General features: G+C 40.1%; 1 protein-coding gene across 1 annotated transcript in view; it reads right to left on the bottom strand.

Annotated features, from left to right (window-relative positions):
• LOC102035617 (cytosolic phospholipase A2 epsilon-like) overlaps window positions 1-20,410 on the bottom strand; it is a 32,620-nt gene that overhangs the window by 1,226 nt on the left and 10,984 nt on the right. Inside the window, exons 5-21 of the mRNA XM_014306363.2 lie at window positions 16,834-16,970; window positions 15,903-16,031; window positions 15,196-15,236; window positions 14,585-14,627; window positions 14,055-14,118; window positions 12,942-13,111; window positions 12,725-12,817; window positions 11,941-11,978; window positions 10,617-10,752; window positions 9,034-9,170; window positions 8,510-8,735; window positions 6,738-6,852; window positions 6,162-6,299; window positions 5,158-5,265; window positions 4,074-4,262; window positions 3,081-3,247; window positions 2,158-2,344 (exon numbers count right to left, since the gene is read on the bottom strand). Coding sequence (XP_014161838.1) covers window positions 2,158-2,344; window positions 3,081-3,247; window positions 4,074-4,262; window positions 5,158-5,265; window positions 6,162-6,299; window positions 6,738-6,852; window positions 8,510-8,735; window positions 9,034-9,170; window positions 10,617-10,752; window positions 11,941-11,978; window positions 12,725-12,817; window positions 12,942-13,111; window positions 14,055-14,118; window positions 14,585-14,627; window positions 15,196-15,236; window positions 15,903-16,031; window positions 16,834-16,970 — 2,118 coding nt within the window. The remainder of the gene's footprint in view (window positions 1-2,157; window positions 2,345-3,080; window positions 3,248-4,073; window positions 4,263-5,157; window positions 5,266-6,161; window positions 6,300-6,737; window positions 6,853-8,509; window positions 8,736-9,033; window positions 9,171-10,616; window positions 10,753-11,940; window positions 11,979-12,724; window positions 12,818-12,941; window positions 13,112-14,054; window positions 14,119-14,584; window positions 14,628-15,195; window positions 15,237-15,902; window positions 16,032-16,833; window positions 16,971-20,410) is intronic.

Genomic DNA, 20,410 nt, shown 5'->3' with positions numbered 1-20,410 from the left:
TAGCAACCCAGAAGTGGTAGGTAATACTGTCAGAGAGACTATCAGAAACATGAGAACTCTCTCTCCAGTGAGACCATTACATTGCCAAGAGGGTATTACTGTAGGAGACAAGCACCCTCCACAGTCACAGATACCTGCACCCCCTGAGCCATGGCAGGGGAGTAGGCACTGGGAAAAGTCAGCATCTCCCTGACAAGACCTCATGCATTTGGGGAATCTTTTCTACCAACATGGATCTAACAACGTCAATCAAAGGGTTCTGATTTTCCTTGAGGGGTCTCTCAGTGTCCAATAGATGTACTCAGCTGTGCAAAGAAAGTTACAGTGAACTGGTGCCACTCAACTGAAGCAGTCTAAATGTCCCACAGAGAATTCCCTTTCTACTTGACTATGGAATAGCTTAAGAGTGCAGTAGTTAAGCAGTTTGAATATGTCAGTTTTACTTGTTTACTGCCCAGACTCTAAATTCCCTTTCTGAACAAGCGGATGGATGAATTGCCTATGGAAAAACTGTCTGTTCATGTGATTGTACTAAAACTTCACATGCTGTACAATTTAGATCTGGGCTAGGGCATGGGACTGAAGCCCTATCAATTAAGCTGATCTCTGCCTGTCACTAACAAAAGGCAGACATCCTTTTCCAGCCTCACAGGACCTTCTACAGCATCCATCCTGCTGCTGTGGAGGTCAGGTCTCAGCTCCAAGGTATCAATCCTCCCAAAAAATCTGCCCGCACAGAGCCCTTTCATGGCAGCTCAGCTGACCCTTTGCTCAGGGGGCATGACGAGGACCCTTCTTTCTCTTCCTGTTTAGTCTCATCTTGCAGCTACCAGCTGAACTGGTTGGGCAACACAAGCTTGCCTCAAGTGTATGCAATAGGCAGATATTGTGCAGGTCTTCAAATGAATTTTCTTCATACCTAGCAATGCCCATTTTTAGACTTGCTGATAATTTATGTTGACATTTAACATCTGCACATCATCAGATGTACACCTGATAGTAGATAACTGAATGAGGCTAGGCATCCCTCATTTTTGGAAATTAGTGAGGGGAAGAAGGCCAGCAAACTCCCTCACAGAGCAATACACAAGAGCAGTTCAGTATAGAAGAGCAGAACAGAAGCTAAATCTCAGTTCTCCTTCCACTTCTTTCTTCTTTTATACTTTCTTTAATTCTTTCTACAAAAGGCAACTGCAGAAAGCAACTTTTGGGCTATCTCATCAGTGGTGAGAGCTGGAGTAGAATGGTGTGTATACATGCATAAATACCCTTAGTCTATTTGAATCCTGTTCAAAACCCCAGTTGTACACCTCAAATGAAGTCAATCAACAAAACAAAAGTACTGTATTATCTTTTACAACTTAATACAAAAGGATAAGGATTGACACGATTGGGACAATAGTTTCTGCATTTGTTTTGGTTTTAAATTGAATGTACCATGTACTAACATAGAACTTCTGGCTTTCAAGTATACTGTGGGGCTTTGACGTGAACTCACAATCTGAGTTAGGAATTTTAGCGTCTGGAGAAGGAGTAACTGAGGCTTTGGTAGCAAGAGAATATTATGGCATGTGGGATATGGTACCAGGACTTAGAATTCATCTGTTTAGAAGTCAATCTGCTATTGACACTCTTTAAATTTCAAAGGGAACAGAACACTGTTGGAATGGCTCAGTGTTGTACTTTCATCACTTCACTGTGCTTCACTGTTACATTTTCATCACTTTGCTAGTTCATACTTTTGGTTTCAAGGTTATCTGCCTAACTGTAGCCTGGAAATTATTTTAAACAATGAAATCCATAGACTCCTTGGAGCATTCTCTAACAGGAGAGGATGACAAGTATGAGAGGAAATTACCCCTGCTAATTTCTGCTACAGCAGATAAACAAAATATTGTTTTCCTCAATTAACTGCAATCTGCATATGAAAAGCCAAAAAAATCTGAAGAGGAAAATATGTGCCAAAGGCTAATCCCACATGATCCTCTACTGTCCAGGAAAAATCACATATTTTAAGTTTCTTTATATGGTTCATATCTAAGCAAAGATAGTTCAAGTTTGTTATTACAGTGTGATCTGAAAACCAGATATTATCCAGTAAAAAAGAAAAAGAAAGTGGCCACTGGCTGTTAATGTGATAGGTAACTGTTAACTTACCAGGTGCTTTGTATTCCCTGAAGGTGTCATTTACTAGAGGGAAAAATATCACAATAGGTGTTTCTGGGCTCTCTTTATCACCAACAATGTAGCATTCCTTCAGATGAGGAGTTTCCTGATCATCTGGCACCTTTGTAGGAAAAGGAATTCCCTGTTTTGCGAAGTATTTAGAGGCATCTTTGAGGGGCTGGTTGCCACAATAGGAAAACAAAACAAAAGAAAACATCAGGACATATGGGAAGAACTTTGAATTTGACCAAAATCTATTTTCACTGGGAATATTTGTGGGGCAAGTGACAGGTTCTGACAGATTATGGTACATATCCAATTTAGGTGTAGGTTGAGGTTGTTTATGGAGCCAAGCCTTGGAAGGCCAGAGTTAAGTGAGATGGATCTGACTCCACACGTCTCTGAAAATCTACGCTGGCTATGTTTCACATTTGGCTATGAAGAAGTTGCCTTTAGACAACTTTTTATTCCTAAGGAATTTAACATTCCTAAATGCAAACTGTTGTTGCATTTATTTGCATATCTAGTCTTCTACATCAAACCTATTGTTGCAGTTATATTGTCCTACAGGTACATTTTTCCTTGCACAGGAATATGTATGATTGCATTGAGAAATATTAGACAATGTTTAAAGGCAATTAGCTTCATTCATTCTACTTCTGACTGCCTTCAAATCAGCTAAAACCACTTACATGCAAAAAGGGGCAGGTACAGTTTACTAAATGATTACTTCCCAATAAAATTTGTACTGTTCCACAAACACATGTGACCCCCAGTTAACAGCAAACTGTTAACTTATCAACACTTCCCAGATATTGGGGAAAAACAAAAGTTTCTATGAGTAGAGGATCAGCCATTCTAGGAATTCAGCGATGAAACAGAGAAGTCAGTGAAGAAGAATGTGCAAGACTCACCCCTGTCTGTGAACCTGAGCTGTAGTTGAAATGCAAAATGACATCCACTTTCCTTTCTGGCCTCATAAGGGGTGGGTAACTGGTGGCAAAGGCAAATGCAGTATCAATCAGGATGAGGTAGTCTGTTGCTGTTGTCAGGTGGTTGGGCTGGGAGTCCAGCTCACAGTCTAGGAAAGAAGTAAGTTTTTTCAGAGAAAGTGCCCAAGGCAAGGGAAGTGCCGAGGAAAGTCTACTGTAAACAAAAAGGGACTTCAACTTTTCTTTTTCCTAGACCTACCTATCTAGCTGATGGCTGCAGTTCAGTAATTTCTCAATTCCTCATCTGGCTTCCCCTTTTTTTACTCTTTAGTCTGCAATTTCTTTGGTTTTCCTCTGACTAAAAGGGATTAACTTGGGGCTCAGAAGAGTAGACTTAGTTCATCTTGTGTGTGACTCTGATCAGGTTGGTGTGGTTTTTTGGTTTTTTTTTTGGTTTTTTTTTTTTTTTGGTTTTTTTTTTTTTTTTGTCTTTTCTGTTAATATGAAACAAATTAAAACGGCACCTCACTCTCTCAACACAGTAGAAGGACTAAATATGTTGGGCATGTTGCTCACTATGAGAACTGGCACACAGCTACAATTTTACATGGAATAACTAGTGCCTGACTGAACAAAAAAAATCCCCACCTGGATGACAGGGAATACTGTTACAAAGGTTATATCTTACTTAGAAGTAAAAATGTAACAGGAAACAAAGCTCCCTGCCACGTCCCTTGAGCATGGGTGGCTAATTGGGACTCTTCTCACCTATCAGTTGTGGGACTTCATGAATTTTTTTGAACGACTTAGTTTGAAGCCTCTCCTGATGACTAATTTTAGCTTTTAGTGACAAACAGTGTCAAATACTATCAGAACAAAACAAAAAAGCAGTTAGCTTGATAACTTTTAAAGGATTGTTTCTTTTTCACGAGGATGGTTTAAATTGTAACTCAAAGCAGGGTGTTGTTACCATACCTTTCCACTTGGAAAACTCGCTCTCTAGGTAGTTGTTGTTTATCTGGAGGCCTTTCAGGAAGTTATGGATTTCTGAGGCTGCTGGACGTAACATTGCAACATCTCGGAATATTTCTGAAAAGCTGTCAGGAGGAGAAACCACTCGAGTATCCAGCTCATTTGGTCTTGTAGGGAATAAGGCTTCATCATCTGCAGAAGAAAGAATAACAGCTTATATATGTGAAGTCAGTCTGTGCAGTCATCTCTTAGTTTAGTATGTTTGGAAAATTTGGACTTCTTTCTCTTTTTACTTGCAGGATTTTCACAAATCTCATTGGTTTTTTAGCTAAGCTTTGAAAAATCCCTTTCTTCTTCTCACTTCACAGTGATAAAAGCTTTTTTTTGTACTGCAAAAGACTCCACTTCACCTACTAGAAATTTCTTTGCTCTGCTATGGTTTTATCTATTAAATTGCACTTAACTGTGTCTTCTTTTGCTACTCCATGCCACATTTTCTCTCTCAGACACATAAAAAGCCACACAATAACAATCTCTAAGCCACACAAACATAATTAATGTTCCTCACTAGCAAATACAGAATCCTTGATTTAACAACCAGAAATTACTCCCTTGCAATTGCTAGAAGATAAAATAAATAAGCCTTTTTGAAATACTTCTCTTCCTTGTCATCTTTTCTTTGTAATGTGTTTGTCTTGAATATTTGTCCTTGAAATCTGACCCTGCAGATCTTTCTTAATTTTGTATCACGTTTTGCAAATCTCATCCTTATGACTAGTTTGGAATGACTTCCAACAGTACTGAAGTTTGTGTCAATGATTTGTAGACTTCAGAGATGCAAGGATGTTGTTTGCTCCCATGCTCTCTGATTTTTCTATGATGGATCCTGTGGGTCCTTTTCACATACAACTGAAATAATTGCCATATGTAGTACATGGCATGAATTTCCTTCTGGTTTACATGTGGATAATGGAATTGCCTGAAGAGAATGTTCTAAAAGGGCTTTGAAAAATTCAGTAAGAGAGCAGCAGCACAGAGGGAAAAAAAAAAAAAAAAACAACAAAATAATCACATAAGAATAGCCCACCTATGTCAGTAATTTTGTCTCGTGTCCATTTGTGCCAGAAGTCTTCTGAATTAACAGATATATACCAAGCATCCATGAGATTCAAGGAAAATACACTGCTCCAGATCCCTGTGGCATAGAATGTATTTGACAAAAAATAAATGGGGTGCAAAGGAATTTGATGTAAAACTTTCAAATAACTGTGTCACTGGACACTTCAGGGAACAGGGGCATAAATGTCCTTTAATAATTCTAGAGAAGGTAGGAAGAAAGTGCCAAGGTGTAGAAAGAGGGTGGTGACCTGACATGTAAAATGACACCCACTTTCCTTTCTGATCACAGAAGGGAAGACCTGGGTCCTTACCAGAAACTGCAGCCAGGGACAGAGAGATTCTATGTTGCTTCTTTACGCCTCACCATTAGCTGTAGTGAAATCTCCACACAAGCAAAAAGTTTCAACTTCTTAAAAAACCCCTCAAACTTCCTTTTTCCTTTATGCAGTTGGTGGAATTAGAAAGAACAATGAGGCAAGACATTGCTTTCGCAAAGGGAAGAAAGGTTTCCTTACTGCTTTCACTTTTTTATGCAAGATGGAAAAAAATATAAATATTACAACCTATTTGCACTCTGAAATGGAAATTTTATCTTAAGAATTAATCAGGGCTAGATGTGGCAGGAACTTTGTAGATAAAAAGGTGCATTTTAGAGACTCAGGGTGCAGAAGAAATGGAAGATTTAACTTAGCAGCCATGATACACAACTTTTGTTGCTGACAAATATATATATGTATTGCAAAGGTCTCATGTCAGTACACATAACCACAGATGAAATCAAGAAATCTGTTAAGATGAATAAGATCACAGAGAAAATGAAAAATCCTGCAGATTGTGACCTGTTATCAGTTCTGGTATTTTACCATATAATACTCCTGGTAGATAAAAACACACTAAATGTTTAATTTCAGAAGAGGGATTTGTGCAGGAGCAGATTATATTATACTGCTTTTTCCCAGAACAACAAATCACCTTCCAGAAAGCAGATTCTGGATTCTGGGACTTTCTTCATCAGGCGACCCATGAAGAACTCACTGCCAAAATCTTCTGCAGGAATGAAGGCACCATATTTTGGGAATCCTACCTCATAAGGGGTGAATTCCACCCATTCTAAAAGAAAAGGCATAAGACAGACTGATTACAGCAGCAGAGGCATAATTATTTGAATAATACATGATATTGGCCAGGTAAAGGCAGACTGGTTTCTAATTAACACCCTTTGCAACAGGCATTTATTCACTGTACATTTCACAGCGGTGAACATACAGAACAAATTTTCCTCTTACACCTATATGTCTGTATAAACTTTTTGACAGTTTCTGTGCATAATGTGCACAGAAGTGCAGAAGTACATAGTGTCTTCTGTTGTCTTGCCTTTGACCCTGAATACTGAATTTTACAAAGGTATTTAAAATATTAGCTATTAAATATCTCCTTTGAGGTGGATTAGCCTTCAGAGTATTTGTGCATTGAATTGATATCCTTATCTAATCTTAAATTGACCCCAATTGGGATTAAATATTAAATGCAATTCTGGAGTATTGTTACCTCTAAAATCCTGGTCGCTGATTTTATCCTTCACATTGAGAGAGAGGTAGATGGGCAGGGGGTTTTGACCCTGATTTAGTGCCTGCTGCTGATCCGTGAGCTTATGGCAGTCCTCCTGTTTTGAAAAACGACAGTAGCTCAGGACAATTGGATGACACAAAGAGCCTCCCACTTAATCTAAACCTGGGTTCTGACAATGCAGTGCATACATGACTCCAACTAGGAGTTGCTTAGTTTAGAGAGGTGCTGTCATCCCTATCCCTGTCCCTCACTTGCCCCAACACTTCAGCACAAAAATAATCTACATTCTTATGTTGAAAGAATATGGTAAGGAGAAAATGCTGTTAACCACATTTTTTATTTCACAAAAAATGTCTGGGAATGGGAAAAGCACTCTTGACAGGAAATATTTCATTATGAAAGAGTAAGCCCTTCTCTGACTGCCTAGAAAAACACATTTTCCTCAGAGCTGTGACAGAGACAAGGCTCACGCAGACTGTTCAGCAAGCCTTGGCCCTTCTGCTGCAGACCTCAGGCAGGGTGGAAAGGGTAGGATGGTTTGGGAGCAGAAGCAAGGTTTGGGAGTGTGCTCCTACAAGCAGAACTGCAGGTGCTCCCCTTCAGCAGAGCCCGTGGAAAGATGGCTGTGTCATCAGGTTTCCCTTGGGCTACTGCTGGCCAGGGAACAGGGCTGTGAGGACACTCACAGCTCCCTGCTGAGCACAACCCCAGGGAGTCTCTACCACTGTGCTATGACCAGGCAGTAGAAATGTCGCTGTGTGGGGGGTTAATCACATTACAGGGGGAATGTTTTCTCATTCTAAAGCATAAATGGCCTAGTGGGAAAGAAATATTCATGAAGATTAAAATAGAGCCTGAACACAGCTCTTGATGAAAATATTTGCAGGGTGATGTCTTATTAACAGCTCAGATATACTGTCTTTGGGCTTGTGATTTTTCTTTGCCTTGCCTTATTGTGCAGCTCTTTTAAAAGAACAGCAGGATTTTCCTTCAAATATTTACATGTGAATTCACAGGATCACAGAATGGTTGGGGTTGGAAGGGCCCTTAAAAATCACTTAGTTCCAATCCCACTGCCATAGGCAGGGACACTTTCCACAAGACGAGGTTGCTCCCCATCCAATCTGGTCTTAAACACCTCCAGAGACAGGGGGTCCACAATCTCTCTGGGAACTACTACCCTCATAGTGAAGAATTCTTCCTAATACCTAATCTAAACCTACCCTCCTTCATTTTAAGGCCATTTCCCCCTTGTCCTACCACTGCATGCCCTTGTGAATAGTCTCTCTCCAACCTTCTTGTAAGCCCCTTCTACATTCTGTGAGAAATAAATTAAAAGAGGTTCATACGGTAAGTTTCCTGTTATTTCTTTTCATTCCCATCCTTTCTGTACCAGGTGTGATGTTAAGATCTGTATAATACAGCCAACAAGCATGGTACAATGGTACAATGAATGGTACTGCCTAGACACACGCTTTAGGCATCTATATGAAAAACAAACATGCAAAAATACCATTTTGCATAAGGGTGGTCAAACATTGGCATGTGTTGACCAGAGAATTTGTGGTGTCTTCAGCTGTGGAGATATTCAAAGCCCATAGTTCAGGGTAGTTGGCCCTTCCTAATCCTGCTTGGACAAGATGAACTCCAGAGGTCCCTTCCAATCTCAACTAGTTTTTGATTTACTGTCTTTCCTCACTGCTGTATTCACTGGATATTCAAATCTGAAGAGAAAGGTGCTGTTATTGTACCTTATCATGTAACATAGTTTCAATGATGAGTCCCCACAGGTCTGTGAAACACAGCTGATGTCCTTCCTGTTTCCTCTGGCACAACTCTTCCAAATAGTATTTCAGACGATCAGGGGCAAAACAAGCAAGAAACTTATTTTTAAGTACATGCTTTCGGGCATCATTGAGGGTTTCCTTGAGATCCTTTTGGGACCAGTCAGGATCTTCATACAAATTTGACATGGTCCTAAAAAAATGAACAAACAAAAAAACCCCACAAGGGAAAATGTGAGCTCTGAAACAGAGCTTTGGGAAGTTATGGAGGTTTGTGTATTATTGTCTTCATTATATGAAAAAACACCATGTGTTTGGTACTATCCACATATTTAGTTAATTGCAAATGTGGGAAAATATCCACTGAAAGAAACAACAACAAAATAGAAGCAGAAAAAGAAAGCCTTTTCTTGATAGTTAAGATCATATAACTCGAGATCACTCCTTGACGTCAATTATGGAAAATTCCCATGTTCTTATCTTGCTCTTACCATGTTGTTCCAGATAAACCAGTGATATATGAGACACAGTCCAAGACATTCATTTCCTGCACACTGAGGAGGTGAGCATACATGGCTGTCAGAGCTCTGGTTCCACCTCCTGTTGTCATGATTGCCACCACAGGTACCTGTTCAATCCCAAAATACATGCATTTAGCAACATGGCCTGAGAAGGGACAGAGTTCTGATTAGAAGGAGAAATTTACAGCGCTGATAAAGTAGTGAAAACATGACACCAACGTGAAGAACGTGAAGTCCAACATGAAGAAACACCTGAATTAATAATGGAGCAGGTAAGGAGTAAGAAATACTTCGTATTTTCCTCTGTCAAGCAGCTCTGCAATAGAATATGAAATCCATTATCACATTTTCAGTGCTCAATTTGAAAACCATTAACACAGAGCAGCAAAAAATTAGAGGAAGTGTTACCTTCTTTCATCTGAATCAGATTATTATCAGACCAGAAAATATCAGTGCTTTCTCACAATTTCCATGTGGGCAGTAATAACTTCTATTTTCCTGAAGTTTGCTGAAACTATTGTACAGCTATTCTACAGGCCATACTAGAAATGTCATGACTGATGGATTTAAGAGCACAGGCCAGTTCAGAACCCCTGAAACCAGAGGCTGGTGACACCATTCCCTTTTAAAATTTCTGGAGGGGAAGAGGAACCATGCTCACTCCACCTGCTACATGTGTATTTACAGTACTGGGTATGCAAGTGAGCTGCAATTATTGGCTTCTGTGATCATACAGAAATCCAGGGGCTTCTGGGCAGTCCTAGAAACAGAATTAATTTATAAGCATGAATTGGCTTCTTTAACAGTAAAGACAGTTACTGTGCATTGGAGTGAATGAATGTCATATGCAAATCAGAAAAATATAGAGAGACTGTATGCTCTGCAGGGAAGTATGGGCTCTACATCTGAGGGGAAGGGAATGACCCATGGCTGGCATTGAAAGGCAGACTCTTGTATCTGAAAGGTCCAGCTGTGCAAGAAAAGCTGAACTCAGTTTAGGTCCAAACAAGAAAAATTTATCATGTCTGCATTTGAGATTAGGCTTCATGCTACAGTCACAGCTGCATAAATAGACACCTGATTTTCCCCTGCCTTAAAATTTCTGCTATCAATCCTGTTTGCTGAGCAAGACGAAGTCAGACTGGCAGCGTGCTATGCTCAGACAACAGGACCCTAAATGGTGGCACAAATTATACACAAAATAAAATCCAGTTTTAGCCGTGAGGGAATGAAGTGCTGGATCCACTGTTCAGATCTGGCCAAAAAGAAACTTTGGCCTTGGCTCTGAGAGCACCAAGCCCTTCTCTATATAGGACAGACTGCTACTGAACACAAAGCTAGATTCTCTAGCTTCAGGGCTACAGGCTTTTTATTCATGTTTGTGATGAGTACTCATTCCTTCCCTAGAATAGAGAAAAGAAGTCAGCCACTGAGAAAAGAACTCAGCTGTAGCTTGTACATGAAACTACAGCATTTCCAAAAAATGTGACCATCAATGCTATGTTTTGACACTTATCTGTGCAGAAAGCAGAGAATAATTATGTCTCAGATACCTCATCGTCCTGCAAGTCGTCTTCCAGATGGAGAATGTCCTTCAAAGCAACTGCAACCACCTTCTTCCTCTTGCGAATGAAATCCTGTTCCTGGGCACACAGATCAAACCCCAGGCGTACGTCTAGGTCTTCCTGGCTGCAACAAGGATCGGGTATCATACATCACATTTGTAGTCTAAGCCAGCATCTTAATTGCTTTACTTCATAAATAGACATGCCTTCAATGCCAGGTCTACATAAAGCAAAGGAGGAAGATATTAAATGTTCTGTTTTTTTCCTTGGAGAAAAACAGTCCATCTACCTTTGAACTGAAAGGATTTTTTTTTTCTCTCTGCCAAAGATGCCTGGAATTAAATATAGCTACAAATGGCAGCCGTTCCTTTTCAGACATAAATCCAGACGCCTGCAGAGGGCAGTGTTTCAGAGGTGGCTTTAAAAAGCTTTGTGGACTTCCACTGATACCTGCGAAACGTTCTACTGAAGTCGTAGATTTGCATGATCAGATGCTCTTTTGATGCTTAAAAGCACTGCATTTGTGGTTTGAAAGCTGCTGTGAAAATCTTGCATAGGCTTCTAAGGAAGAAGTTTTCAAATGACAGCTGTAAATTGTGTGTGTATTTCACAGTATATTTACTGAAAATAAACAGCATGATGGAAAAAGCACCTACTTTTCTGGAAATTCTCTCCTGTTACAATATGGAACATAATGTAATATAGCCATCTTATAAATTTTACTAAGGCCTGAATAATATTCCCAAACACACAGTGTGTTTCCTCCTTTAGAAATAAGCAATCACTTCACTGAGTTTATTTGCATTTATCTCTTTGAGTAGACATTAAAACAATAAATGCAAGTACATTTATGATTTCATATTTTTTCACATCTTAGAGTATCCAGGCACTCTGATTTTGATCTTTCAGTGGAAGAAAACAGTTAAAGAGACCCTTTGGGAAACATAAAATGTTTTTTCAATCAGTTTTGAAATGTTGCTTTTACTGAGAATCTGCATTTGGCAATAAATAGTAGAGGTATCAGCGTGTCTACAGTAGCCCTTGCCATGTAATATTGATTGCAGCACAGTATGAATAGAAAATTGGTATTTTCTTTATAAAACCTTTTCTTAACTCCCTCTCCCATTACAAAAACTCTATGGCTGAAAATCTTTGCATTATGTACTGAGTGTATTTTTTTTATAGTCTGAAATAAGGATGGACTAGCATTCAGGACAAAGGCAGTAGTAACAAAGAGATTGGAACTTGATTTACAACTATCTAAATACAAAGAACCAAGGGGAAAACAAGGCGAAAACCACAGGTGTCTTACCATTTTTTCACCTTAAGGAGCAAATCAAATTTTCTGTGCTGAAAATTGAAAAGGTAAAATGATGAATACTGATATTTTGTTTAAAATAGTCCCTTTCCCCCATTCAGACTGAGACACGGATCTTTTGGGTCATCATTATACCAACAAAACACTGAGTCTCAAAAAACTGAGATATCTTCTCAATATTTCAATAGTAACCAGAGATATGCACTGATTTAATAGATAAGACTTTAGTACACTATCATCTGTAGTCCCCATGTTATCTCTCTCATAAAACTCAGTATAGCTTGCCTAGTACTAGTTAGCTGCACAAATAAATACCAGAAGAGCTGCAGTGCTACAGCTCACCTCCCTGGAAGGATCCAGCACTGAAGATGGGTGCTGAAACCAGAGCCTCTCACACAACAACGTCAGGTACAAGGGGAAGCCCGAAAGGCTGAGCACCCCTCACACATGGCGCAGGTTTGCTTCCTGGGACAGTGTGCCAGGACTCACCACTCTGTCCCAGTGGCACCCAGTCACCTCCAGCCTGGTTAGTACATGGACAGTACAAGGAGCATGAACAACAGCTTAGGTATTTTTCTTCTTCCCCCTTTTCCCATGGATTTCCCATTTTATTTTGCTTCAAATAATTTACTTCACTATGCATTGCCCTAGGTTGGAGGGAGGTTAGAAAACAACTGTCTCTGTAAAAAGAGAACTGGCCCTTAGTTTCTGCTTCATGCAAATCAGAAAGAATTTTAAAAAGCTCGCAAAGGATTCCCCATGGCCAGCAGACACTCACCTCACCAACTACTTCCTGCTCGGAGGGGAGTGACTTCAGAGGGATTGTCAAGGGGACACTTCTCCTCCTTGGTGCACATGACATGCAAGCACACTGAAAAGGAACACGGAGTGCTTTTTGGTTAAAACAGAAATGTTCTCCTCTTGCTCCCTATTCACACATAAATGTCAGGTCATAGAACTGTCTGTGTTGTCTACCATGTTCTGGGGTAACGTACAAAGGTGGGAAGCTTCCTCTTCTTTCTGAGTGCAACATCCAGGGAAGGTTGCTTGTATCTGGCATAGTGGAAGAAAGTGGGATCTGGGAGAGGGGAGTGGGAGCCACAGCCCACTGAAACTGTCTGAGTTTCTTCAAAGGATCCTCTCACTGTAAATGTTAGCTCATTCTCTAAAACAATGAGAGAAAATGCATACACAAAGTTACTTATAATTGTAAAAAAAAGAGAGAGAGGAAAAAAAGAAGCAAAAGATAGCTTTGAATAAATTCCTTCTCCACTTCCTTTGTATTTGGAAAACTATCTTCTAAAAGTGATCCAAACCCCAAACATTTCAGGTGACTGTATCATTATAATGTGCTGAGCAAGGAGTCAGATGGGAACGTGATATGGATGGCACTGAATTTTAGGTTGCTGCTTTTCTGTTGCAGTTTCATCATGACACAGTGAATACAACCAGGTACTTTGCATGGTAAATCATCCTCATCCCGGGCCAAATAATGAGCTGAAGAAGTTCTCAGTCCCCTAAAATAAGATCTGACTCTTATGAGCAGCAGATGACCCTATTCATATGAATAGTTCAGCTAATCCTGCCAGTGTGCATTATGCATGCTCTGAGATTGCCTACCAGATCCAGCCCCTCAGGGGATGTGGCAGAGGAGCTTCTAGACTCTGAATCTTGACCAGGGTCAGGCAGGAGCCAGCTGCTGAGTGGCTAACCCCTGCAAAAAATGAGGTGTTTCTGTGCACATGCGTAAGTTGAAGTGACAGAGATCCTGAGCAAAGTTAACACTATAATATAACTATAATACCTGAGGAATTAAGCTTCTTCAGGGTTCAGCAGAACTGCAGCAGAAGTTTGCAGAATCTCAACTTGGGTTTTAGATACCTTCTGTATAATCATCTGATTCTAGTTGTTTCTAATCTGGAACAAGACTCCCCATGAAGTCAGAGCCCTGAACTGCTGCAGTACTGGTGGCATTCCCTACTGCAAATTTTGTACAAATCACCTTAGATGTGATCAATTAAAGCCTTAGTATTTTGCTGATGCAATGTCCAGGCCTTGTTAGAGACAGTAAAATCACCAATAATTATTTTAAGAAGTAATTATCTTACCTGAAAAATGCTTCTTTTGCCTCCTGCTGTCCAAGTGAATTTCCAAACAGGCTTCTTCACGACACTATGGTAGGTGTGATGAGGACAGATTAGATAACTCACTAGCTAATTATCATCTAATGAGTTATCTAATTAGATAGCTCATCCAGCCATCTCACCATCAGTGCTGACAGATGTTGAAAGGATCATTGTAGGAAAGGTCATTGTTTGAAAGGGGGAGGCCAGCTGTGTTGGACACTTTTGCCAGACACAGTGAATGTGAGAATTAATTTATTGTCACATGGGAAGATGGTGCTATGCTAAACACGTTGTCATTTTCAATGGATGCAGACAAAACAAGGGAAAATTATAATTTTGATCTTAGAAGGCACCTCTAAGATCATACTGTTGTCCTTAAAGATAAAGCTCCTAAGAAAAAGTATCACTAAAGAATTAAGATTTGCAATGTTTCCCTCACTGACATTATAGTCAGCTGTGGTAAGGAATGATGTGGTAAGGAAAGAATACAAAAGAACAAAACATTATTTTACCACTATTGCCCCATTTGTGATGATGGTTTCAGGAGGACCCTGTCTGGAAAACAAAACAAACAATATATATATTTTATAAACAATACATTCTGGATACTGTCCTGAGCAGGACACATTATTCTCTCTAAATTTTTTATTACTATTTTTTTTGTTACTCCTTCTTGTGATTTCTGTAAGTATACTCCATTGACACTAAATGCCACATAACGACCCAGCAGAAATTATTAAATTTCCAGGTGCTGTAAGGCACCTGGAAAGTCCTTGCAACAGCCTTAGTAGCACAGGCATGACACAAATTGGGTAGCAACATTCTCCTCAGCCATGACTTTCCCAGAAAACACTGTCCAGTAAATCTACAGACTTACTGCAGCGGGGTTTGCCAGCCAACTCGGAACTATGTAAGTCAAAAATCTTAAGAGAAAGTCACAGAATTAAAAATTCTCAACTCTTCTCCACATCATGGCATTTTTCCTTTCATATAATGATTTTTAATGCACATATTAAGTCTGGAAAAACTTGTCTCTGGCTATTAAGGTGGTACTGGATCTACAGAAGGTTTCCCTGCACTAATGCAGAACTCCAAGCTGCCAACAGTAATGGGGTTTACTCACATGGTCTCCAATGAAAACTCAACTTCCAGCTCCTCCTTCCCCTGAAAATCAAAAAAGAAGCTGTCTCAAGTAGCATGTGTAGAGGTTATCAAAGTGGCCTTAGTTTTTGCAAGCACTGTGTCATTTACCTTTAATGAGTAAAAATATTCTGTTTTGTACTTGTTATTATCAGCACTAAATGACAGAGGCAGTTTCTTCTTCCTCAAGGAACTCTATTGTACTTGAAGAATGAAGGATGTTTGGTGCTTGTAAATCTCCCTAACAAACCTATTTCATGCTTTCTTCTCTGCCGGCTGCCATGTGCTGGCAGAGAAGAACATGATATGCTAAGGTTTAGTGTTTAGGAAAATATTGTGGAAACAGGCCATTTCCCTGTGCTTGCATTGTTTTGGTTTTTATAGTCTTTGTGAGGATTACATAAACTGTTATTTTCTACCAGGTTATTTAAAGTGCAAAGTTTCCCTAAAACTGCATCTGCTCTGGGGCTTGTGAATTTGGCCATGACCTGTGCGAAAGGAAACCAACAAGAATTTGAGAAGGCCATCTATTTTGTCACTGATGTGCAGTTTCCAGGATGTTAATAAATTTTGCTACATCTTTACCACCAAGCTGGTCCTGGTGGTAAAACCAGAAGAGACAGTACACCTCTTTAACAGAGGGGAGAGAATGGACATCAAGCTGTACTAAATGTCTGACAGAGCACTTACCTCTGGGGTTAGTGGGAATGCTGTAAAAACTCTTGCCCCAAGGGGAATTTTAGCAACATCAAAAAGCACAATTGCATGATCATCATCGTGAATGATGTCATCATCAGAAACAGTAATTTCCAGAACATTCTAGGAAAAGAAATGAAAAATATCCAGTTCACTAGCATGCATGACATACAAGAAATATGACATTCTGCAGCTCTTCCAGGCTTAGTGTCTGCTTTACAGAGAGGAAATAGAAAATAATTGATGAAAAAGCGTGAGAAGGGAGAGTAAGAAAGCAAGTATAAAGAGCCAGGTCTTAGTCTTATCAATTAAAGCTGAACTGAGGTCTCTTTTGAGTCAGCTGTTATGCTTTTAAATAGATCTCATAAAAATTGCAATCTGCTAGGGAGAAATATGGATTACCAAAAGCTCTATATTGCTTTATATCAGCAGGGGCAATAGAGATTACTTCATATCAATAATCACTCTTCTAGATCCTTGGACCTTCTGCTTTCAGCCACCTGTTGACAGGTATTTGAGTGTAGTTCAATTACCAGCAGCAAACTGAGTAAAGATCTTTATCATACAAGAATTTGGCATCATCTCCTGCCATTACTTCATGTCCTTTCAGAAAAAGATGTGTTTTTCTGTTACAGTGTAATTTTATATTTTCATTTCAGTTTCCCTGTGTTGTCACTGTCATGGGTCCCATCAGCCTTCCCCAAGGAGGTCAGACTCTCATTACCCATATGTGAATAACAACAACTATCTGTTAGGAGTAAATTGGGTTTCAGCAAAGCCAGAATTGCTTTGCTTGAGCTTGTGTGGGGAATTTTAAGTGAACTCAGAAATGCACTAGAAGATACTTCTAGTTTAGGGGTTTTGGGCTAAACTGAAAGACACTGCACAGAGATTAGATGAAAAAGAGAGGTTTTGGGTTGCTTACCTTGACTTTTCTCTGTATCCGGAAGTAGAAAGTTTCATTCCACACAGGATTTCTGCAGTTTTTGATGGTTTTGGTGTGGAATATTTCATCTGAAGCTGTTGGCAGCCAGAGCCTCACATAGCAATCAGATTGGCTTACTGTAGAAACATAGGCAGAAAGTATCTGGCAGAGGAGGTATGATACAAGAAGTGGAGACATTGAAATGTTCTATAGCTTAAACATGGGTGAGAGATGACCAGTTCTTTCTGATAAACATTGGCCAAACCAGAAAGATAAAAATCACACTGCTGCATAAAATTATTTTGTTCATCTCAACACTATTTTTAATAAGCAGTGCATTCAAACAATTATGCATAATCTTATACATTCAAATAAAAAATACAATCCTAGCTAACAAATAGAGTAGTGTGTATATTCAGAAGTCTTATATTGCTCCATATTAACAAAATTTGGCAGATGAAACCATGCCAGAGGCAGCACAGCATTAATTTCAGACCCTGGGAGGGATTGCAAATAAATTGTCTCTGTAGCAGTTGAACTTGGTGAGAAATACCAAAAGAATCAGGTTTAAGTCTGATTCAGATAGTAGATGTCTGACATACCTGGTTATTAACTCTTTATGACAGAAAATTAATTACTGCAGTGACCTTGATCCTCATCTCCCTAGGCGGGGTAGGAAGGGAGAGGCCTACCAGCAGTACAATTGCTGCTTCAGGAGCTCAGTAGGAACTGGACCCTTTTCCTGGTGCTTGCTGATGCTTGAAAGACCAGGAATCTAATTCCTACTTCACATCTCTTTCCACATCTCTTCACTTCAGGAAAAGTGAAGCGGCAGAAAGGATTTGCATCTTGTGGATGGAGGGAGTGGAGTGAGGCTGCACTTGCTCTAAGTTACCATCTCACATAGATCCTGAACCAAGTGAATACCAAAGAGATTCTCAGATCTTGCACAGGAAATTTTCCAGAGGCAGCTACAAGGGTTGATCCATCCTGCTCTGTAAACATGGGCTTTTGCCAGAAAAGAGGAGGAGTCTGGTGCCGTGGCAGTCAACCTTGCAAGCAGGGAGAAGAGCACCTACCATCTGTAAGCATGGTACAGGTCTTCATGCAGTATCTTGAAGGAATTTCTTGACACTGTCAGGAGTTTTCTCTCTAGAAGGTAGTAGATTGCTTGTCTTTGAAATTATTTCCACTGACAACAGAATCTCAGATTTTAACATGATGGAGGTGATGGGATAATATGTTGACTTTGGCAATTACCAGTACAATACTTAATTCATTGGGAGTGGGAGGGCTCTGTTTGTTGATCTGTCTGATAACTGAAAGTCCTTCCCTCCCTGTGCTGCCTGACAGCCTGCTGAGCTGTGATGTACTAATCCTGATAAATGGTATCATTGCCTCTGATCTACAGAGCCTGTACAACAGCCAAGAAGTAAATGTGGCTTCGGGGCACCTGGACCATCCCTCTTCTCATTAATGCACACACAACCGCCAATCTCAAGTGTTTCAAAAACATAAATCCAGCATCTCCAAAACTGCCAAAGTGGATGAGGGGGAATGTAATTCAGAAATTAACATTTCTGAACTGATTTAATGCAAAGTCCTTCACAGGAGGAGTCAAAACCCCGGCACCAGGATGGGCTGAGGGCTGGCCAACTGCATAGCAGCTCTGCGGAAAAGCATCTGTCCATGTAAGGTTGAACACAAGCCAGTGAGCTGTCCTGTGGCAAGCGAGGCCAGCAGCCTCCTGAGCTGCATCGGAAGTGCTGCCAGCAGCTGGAAAGGTGGTCCTCCTTTTCTGCTCAGCACTGACAAGGCCACATCTCTGGGTTCCCCAGTACAAGAGAGGTAAGGATGTGCTGAAGTGAGCTGAACAAAAAAGTCCAGAAAGATAATGGGGAAATGGATCATCTGCTCTGTGGGGAGAAGCTGAGAGAGCTGAGACACTTCAGCCTGAAGCACAGAAGGCTTACAGGGTCTTATCAATTTATGTAAATACCTGATCAGGGGAGAGGAAAATTAATAAGTCTGAGTCAGACCCTCCTCAGTGGTGCCCAGTGAAAGGTAAAAGGACACAAACCAATACGCAGGGAATCCCACTGAAACATAAGCAAAAATTTAATGTTTACCGTGACACTGTAAACACCACCACACACTGTCACAGATTGCCCAGAAAGGTTGTGAAGTCTCTACCCTTGGAGATGTTCAAAACCCAAATGAATGTGACTCTGAACAACCTATTGAAGCCAATCCTGTTTACGGCAGGGGTCTGGACTACACAATCTCCAGAAGTGTCTTCACACCTCAGCCACTTTGTGTGATTCTGCTGTAACAAGGCTAGTTGGTCACAGGCAAATAAATTACATAATAGTGTTAGTAACTCCTGTACACAAATTTGACCTTGAAGATGGGGTGAGGTGATAGCACTAGGACAAAGTACATTCTCTTCCTGTGAAGAAAGGGGACTACGCCACATCTGATTTTGCCACAAATCATCTACAGCCCCTACCAATGTGGAGATGTTATTGTTTTCCATAGGATTCCTGTGATTTTCTATGTTTTCCTTTAATTTTAGAGACAGTATTCCCATGCTGTGGTTCTAACTGAGCTTACGTATTTCTGTAGAAGTGGCACTTCACTTGAACTGAGGCTAAACTGTGAGGAAAACAGTGAGATAAATAAAAGATAACAGGATAGTTGAATGCCTGCTGAATATTATGATAATTATGATACCATTATTACATGGCAGCCCTTGAAATGTCTAATCACCTTACATTGCTCTCTCTTATCCCTGAAAAAAGTGTACAGGAGAGCTACTGAAAATGTTCCAGTTTATTTATTGCTACCTGAGAGCTAATACAAAAAATTTCTATTTACATGTTCTTCATGCTGCAGCTGGAATGCAGTTGCTGGGCTTTGTTAGCAGTTTCATACCATGCCAGGCCCTTACTTCAGTGCACGTGTTGCAACTTCCCTGATGACATAATGTCACCTCATGTGAATGCTGAGACATCTGAACTCACAGCCTCTCTGAAAGTCAGTACTAAGTGACCCTGGTGTCCTTTTCCAATTTGTAGCTTCTGATTCAATTTTTATGATGGTGAGACTGCTTCTCAACTCTGTCTTAGAGCTAAAGATCAGTTAAAAATACAAGACTGAAAGAAGTAGTTCAGAACTGCAACTATGTGTGCTACTCTGGGAGAGTACAGTCCTGTGAAGTGTGCCTGAGATGAACATCACATGCTAAAATCACACATCTCATGTAAGGAGAAAATTACAGCACTGAAACCAAAGCATATAAGAAAAACTAGTCTCATAGGAACAATGAATGTAAGCTACAAAATCCCATCTGTCCTGTTACTGCATTTCGTAACACCAAAACAAAGAAATAATTTTCTCCTAGTGAAATATTCTTCACCTGCACAGACAAGTTCTCATTGAATCCTAGTTTATACAGTTCACCTAAGAGGAGGAGGGGTACTGCTCCCATTTCTCAATTGCTGGACATGATATTTGGGAACATTTTCCCTCACCAGCTTAGTACAATACAAACAGTACTGAGGATTTACCTCCTACT

Source organism: Geospiza fortis, unplaced genomic scaffold, assembly GCF_000277835.1.
Source record: "Geospiza fortis unplaced genomic scaffold, GeoFor_1.0 scaffold66, whole genome shotgun sequence".
In the NCBI taxonomy this organism is placed as follows: domain Eukaryota; kingdom Metazoa; phylum Chordata; class Aves; order Passeriformes; family Thraupidae; genus Geospiza; species Geospiza fortis.
The sequence above is the reverse complement of the archived record's forward strand: the minus strand, read 5'-3'. Positions and strand labels throughout refer to the sequence as shown.